The sequence below is a fragment of the Drosophila sulfurigaster genome, chromosome 2R, assembly GCF_023558435.1.
Source record: "Drosophila sulfurigaster albostrigata strain 15112-1811.04 chromosome 2R, ASM2355843v2, whole genome shotgun sequence".
Classification (NCBI taxonomy): Eukaryota; Metazoa; Arthropoda; class Insecta; order Diptera; family Drosophilidae; genus Drosophila; species Drosophila sulfurigaster.
The window spans coordinates 30,723,680-30,730,221 of record NC_084882.1 but is presented as its reverse complement, the minus strand read 5'-3'; the positions used below and the strand labels follow the sequence as shown (position 1 = coordinate 30,730,221).

At 38.8% G+C, this 6,542-nt stretch overlaps 1 protein-coding gene across 1 annotated transcript; it reads right to left on the bottom strand.

Moving 5' to 3' along the window:
• Positions 1-1,459: 1,459 nt before the first annotated feature.
• Positions 1,460-3,498, bottom strand: LOC133837676 (GATA zinc finger domain-containing protein 14). The gene is given in 3 exon segments (XM_062268517.1): positions 1,460-2,156; positions 2,540-2,931; positions 2,933-3,498. Coding segments are annotated over 3 exon segments (1,278 nt in total). The 5' UTR covers positions 3,407-3,498; the 3' UTR covers positions 1,460-1,744.
• Between the last annotated feature and the right edge of the window lie 3,044 nt (positions 3,499-6,542).

The window sequence follows — 6,542 nt, the reverse complement described above, 5'->3', positions numbered from 1 at the left end:
CAGCTGTACCTAATAATCATAATAATTGCGCCATGGGCGTCGACATCGTCAACTTTTGCCAGACGCCAACACCGCGTCCAAAACGCCAACAACAATTGCTTATAAAGTGCGTGTGACACATTAACGGAAAAAAAGAAAACTGGGGAAAAAAATGGTTGAGAAAAACAGGGGAAAAAACGCGGAAAAGTGCTAAAGAAAAAGGCAAATAAAATGTTGTGTGGGGGGAGGAGGCGGCAGTGGGCAAGAAACTTCAAAAGAAATAAAAATAAAATGAAGAAAGAAAAGTCTTTTAATGCCGTGAATTTTTCCGCGGGATTTCTATAAAGTGCAGCAGCAGTTCAAATTCAGCGGTGTGAGAGGTGTAAGTACCTTCAAGGGGCAGGAGAAGAAGGACCAGGATGAGGAGGAGGGGTAGGCTGCGGTTTGTGCGTCGAAGAAAATTGAAAATGTTCGTGCGTAAATTGACTTTGGGCCGCGAGGACACGGACATAGGCAAATCAGCCAACGAAAAAAAAAAAAATGTAAACTGAAAACAGAAAACAGCAAATTGTAAAATGGAAACAAGCTTGAGTTGTTCAGTTGTTCACCTCATGTCCTTATGGGGCGATCCACTTTTTCAAATTGAATTTCTTGGGAGCAGCGGAAGCAAATTAAAAAGAAATTAAGCCAATTTGCTTGTTGGCCAAAGGACTCGCGGCTCAATTTCAAGGCGGCCAACGCAAGTGGCCAGCCTTCCTGATGTTGTTGTGGCTCGTAAATCTTTGGCCCATAAATACCAGGAGCTAGCAAGAAAGCTCAGGACACGACGTCTCGCTTGGCCGGAGACATCTTCATTTCGGCGTGAAATTCTTTAATCTCATTCAATTCAATTAGTTCGAGTTGACTAGTTAATGCCGCGCTCTAAGTGTCCTCTTCTACGCGAATGTCCTTTTTCTGTGGCCAGCTGCTTAGGTGTCTCGGCCTTAGACTCAGCTATTATCCTTGTGGTTCCCTAGCTGTCGAGCCTCCGTTGGACACTTTTGTCACTGCGCATTAACTTTTGAAATTTATGGGTCATCTTAGACCTGAGGCAAGTGGCAGGCGTATTTGTGGCTGCAGATTATATTGATCAATAATTAGCAGATAGATTTTTATATTTCAAAAAGTAATTCATCTAATTTACATAATGATCGCAGAGAAATGAGCCGGATGTCTAGCAGATTATGGTGGAAATCTGCCAATACTTTGCTTCGTGAATAACGACATTGAATTTAGTGTTCTTCAAATTGAATTCTTGATTATCAATATCAGAGTAATGTTTTAAATTTTACTGGGAGTGTGTTTGCAAAATAAAGAAACTTTGGTAATAGAATTTAATAACTTTAAATTTTTGTTTTTTTCTTTACAAAAATCATTAATATTTTCGTTTTTTTTTTATTTATTATTCACTTTGAATCTTACAAGTAAGTATAGTCGAGATTTTTCATTAATTGCTAATAGTAATTACATATAGATTTTATTCAACAAATTATTTCCTTATCGAAATCCTCAATTGAAAAAGTTGTGGTCAGTGTGCTTAGAGTGTCAGAATATTCATATGTACATAAATAACATATACTTTACAGATACGAGTTTGGGTTCCATTTATGTCCTGAGTAGTTTGATGTAGTTTCCAGTAGCTTTTGTTTTTGTTCATGTTTGAAAGGTGATTAAGTAATATTCGCATTTTAAGCTAGAAACTTATGTACATAGGTGATTTTAATTTCTATGTGGAGGTTGGATCTTGGTCCGCTGAGTGCTGACTGCCGCCAGCAGAAGTATCCTGCGAAGTGTCCTGAGCAGTGGCTGCTGTGGCAAACTGATCCTCACGAGGTTTGGCGTTGCCAAAAATGCTGGCTGCCTGTTTGGTATTGGCCAAGGCATTAATGGGCTCGGTAACTGTGCGTGGATTGAGTATAATCTTAGGACGATCGTTGTCATCCAAGTAGGAGGAGAGTGATTGATTGTTTCCACCAGATTGTTGTTGTGAGTTGCGCTCGTTGGGATTGTAATGACCACGGCGATCGCGAGTGCGATTCTGACCAAAGTTGGCATAGCGGGCACTATCGCTGCTTATGCTGCGCTGGCGTTGGGAGCCACCGCGGCCATAGTTGTTGCCATTGTTGCGATTGTTGTAGCTGGAATGGAGAGGAGAGTATGAGATCAACTATATCTCGCTTAGCGGCCAACAAAAGTGGACGTTTAGTTCAAGTATGTTAAATATAGAAACAGTATTATTCTGTGTACAACTGTATTTAATTTGGGGTGTGATCGTTAAGTGAGATATAAATATTAATAAATTAATTTTGGTCCCTAAGTCATAAATGTTTTGCTACTACTGTGTATCATGGAATACAACTCATTAAAAGTAAAATAACGTATTTGTGCTTTTCTTTTAAAGTCAAATTTGAAGTTTGACCGCTAAGTGAAATATCTAACGCTAGTCAAAGTTTGTTTTTAAGCACATTTTGAAATAAAAGAGCGACACTTACTGATGCATGGAGACACTTTTCTTACTCACCGATGGTTATTGTTGTTGTTGTAGTGCGGATAGCTGCGACTACTTTGGAAGCTAGTGGACGATATGTGAGACTCGACTCCTTGTCGAGGACTGCCCAAGCTAGAGGTGTCCTGGCTGCCGCCCAGCGAGCCAAAGTCGCTGCTATTGCTGCCATCGTTGCCGTGATAGCCCTCATTATTTTGCTGCATGCGACCACGTCTAAAACCCCCGCCACGTCCCCCCACCACGATTATAGTTGCCACCTTGACGAGGACTGCCCTGACCTGAATTACGATCCATGTGATAGTTCGAGTTGTTGTTGTTGTTAGGACTGTGCTGCTTGCGTGAGAATTGTCCATGATAACTCTGAGCGCCAACACTGTTGTCACGATGCCGATAGTTGCGCCGCTGATTATCATTGTTGTTATTGTTACCACCGTTGCTGGATGCAGCACCACCGCCACCATTGTTGTTGCCACCGCCAGCGCCGTGTTGCCGCCGATTGTCGGCAATGTCAATGCGGAGCGGCGCCGACAAATTGTCGAGCTTAATGCGTCCGTTGCGGGACAGAGCGCGCTTCAGTTGATCCAGTGTCTCAAACTCCACATAGCCGTAGCCCTTGAACTCATCCGTCTCGCGATCCTTGATCAACCTCACATTCTTCACATCAAAGTCATTGAATATCTTCATCACATCTCCTTGAACTAAGCCCTTGGGCAGATTGCCCACAAATGCAATGTAAGGCGGTTCAGTGGGAACTTCACGATTCCGAGTGCGAAAGTTACGATTGCGATTATTGAAATTGCGATATTCATGATCATGATTGCCGTTGTTGTTGTTGTAGTTGTGGTTGTTATGATTATTGTTGTTATTGGACCGATCCGCCATATTCCTACGAGCTTTCGTCTTTGTAAACAATTTAAATTTTTATCAGTCCGGAGCTCGTATTTCCAGACGCTTTGAAGTGACATTAGAATGACACTTGAGTTTGCCATCGAATTTTGAGAGATACACTTTTGACAGATGTAGCTAAAATAATAAAGAACATTTTATTTATAAAATTGTTAGGATAAATAATGGTTTATATAATTATAAAATTATTTGCATCTTTGTTCTGTTTAACGTTCTATTTTGCTCATTGAAAATTCATTTCTAATGTAAAGAATTTGAATTGTTTTGTTAATGACAGATATTGCTAAAATAAAAGTATATGCACTATTTACAATTTTTCTAAAATAAATATTAATAATTATAACATTATTAAATTAATTACAATACGAGCAAAACCTCATAATAATTCTATTTACATTGTTCTGTTCAACATTTTAAGCGCCTGTTTAATTTCTATAGCTAATAGGAAGAATTATTCCCAGATTTAGCTATAATAATAGTTTGTACTTTATTAAATTGCTAGTCTCACTACTATTTATAAAATTCTGTAATTAATTGCAATAGCGCCAAGCAACAACCTCGTTATAATTCATGCATCTCCTTTGTGCTGTTTATCGTTTTATGACGCTCATTTAAATTTTCATTTCTAAAGCGAAAAACTTGGCCAAAGCCAAGGTAAATCATAAATGATAAATGTTGGCGCCTCTCAGTGTTGTTTCCCCCTTTTACCCTCTTCTTTGACTTGTCTCTTTGCCTTTCGCTAAAATGCACGCAAAACATGTGTAAGCAGCGAAGCAAATGGCTCCATCTCCATCTCCAGCTTCAGCTTCATCTTGTTTTGTTTGTGTTATGGATAATAAAAACAACAACTGCAATGTTGACGACGACGATGGCGAGTACATGAAAAAGTCAACTGTAAATAGTGAGACCAAGCAGAATCAGCAACAACAACAACTATAACAATAACAACAAGTAGAAGAACAACTACCGCGTTTTGTTTGCACGACGAACTCATGACTCATTTTTGTACATTTGTCAAAATTTTTGCCATACATCATTTTAAACAGTGCGCGCCACTGAAGCAAAGCAGCTCAGTGGCACGGGGAAAGTGGCATATATGTACGGCTAAGAGGGGAGAGGGTAAGTGAAAGGGGCCAAGGGCCAGGACCGGAGTCATTTCGGGTACCAGTTGGAGCATTATGCACTGTGAGAGAGCAGAACAGTGGTCAACTTAGAAGAAACATTACTAATTACTTGACTAACAGTATGTTAATATATAAAATATGAAATAAATAGAAAACTATACAGAGCAAAGTAAATTTAATGATTTTAAACTACTTTTCTTTAATTGAATTAAAATTATCTGCCAATATTAAGAAAATATAAAATATTTAAATTGCTAATATAAACCAGATTTCTATATTAAGAATTGAAATATTATTTGAGCAGTATCGGTAGTATTTTTGTATAACTATTTTCTTTCTGTTATTATGAGCAAGATTTTCAAGTTCAAGAAATAAAATATTATTACTAGAATAATTCTTCAATAAAAAGTGTTTTGTATTAAATAAAAGAATTTAGAACTTTTCTACCAAAATAAACAATGTCAGAAATAGTGAAGAAGATTTATTTTAAAGGAAAAAGTCTTTACAAAAAAACAAATAATTCTTTCAAATTATTATTCCCTTCTTTTATTAAATTTATTTTTAAAATTATGATATGTTTATTCTCGCCAGCTAGTTAATAACCTTTCTTTTTAAATAATTTATTGTAATCAGTTTTCTGTTTTGAAATTTACACCTTTTGCAGTGTTTAGCACCAGTGTGCATTGCGATTTCAGACATTGTTTTTGGGGGTCTTTTGGGGGGGTTTGGGATTCGGCACACGCCAACGCATGGGCCAAGATAAATCGTCAGCAACACGGAATTAAAAACTGATGTAGCGATTAATTTATCACTCACTCGGCAGCAACAGAAGCAGCAGCAGCAGCAGCAGCAGCAGCAACAAAGGCAACAAGAACTGCTTGCAACTGGCAGCAGAGAAGAGTTTTGCCAGCTAGTGGCAATATTTAACTAACAAGTTGCAACAACAACAAGAACAACAACAGCATTGCCTGGGCAGTTGCAGTTACAGTTTCATCCACGTTGAGCTGAACTTCGAACCCGATGCGGACAGTAAATAAATTACGAGCAACAAATAAACGCGCTCGGCTGCATCGATGGACAGTGAGGCAAAAAAAAAAAAGAAAAAAGAAAACAAAAGCAAATGGCTAAAGCGGAGACAGAGGCAGCAAAAGTAAAGAGCGTGGCAAAACGAGAAATGTGGACAAACAAAGACAAGAAAACGGAACCGGAAACGCTTTCAGCTGTCGAATTTGTATGAGCTGCTGTTGCTTTTGCTGTTGCTGATGTTGCTGCTGCGTGCTGCCGCGTGCCTCGTGCCCTTGGCTCATGCTCATCCTGTCTTAGGTCAGCAGAAAAGCTTCATCTCCATTTCCATTTCCAGCATCCACATCCTCCTGCTTTCGTTGCTTTCGTAAGTGTTCAATCATTTGATTGTTGCAACAGTGCAGCACACAGTCAAAAGAAGTGAAACACCGAAAAGGATTTATGGTCATCGATCAGAATTAATGAAGATTTTGTTTTAGTGCCCGCTGACAAAGCTCTTTCTCTCACACTCTACATCTGCAAGGACAGCACTGAGGTATACTACTACTGTAAATGTACATAAATATATCTGCCTAAGCAGCTTCAAATAGAGCATTTGTTGTTAATCGTTTCAGCTTGAGTTGCAATTCAAGTACGAGTATTACACTACATTAGCGAAATTAAATTGATTTTCCGTTGCGCCTGTTTCGATTTTGTTCCCTTTTCAAGCATTTTTTTTGCTGTTGCTCTCTCTACCAACCCTAGAATACTCGCTATTCACCACCTTTTCAACACGATTTCCACTTTGCGTCTCGTCATAATGAAGACCAGGGTTTGATTTATGCTGCAGCGCCCGCAAGTATGCAGCACAAATATTTTTATGACCCACAATATATGAAGTTCGCTCCTCCTCTTTCTCTCTCTATGGAAGCAGTGCACTTGTGTTTGAACGGCCCACGCACTAATCATATTAAATGAAATTCATA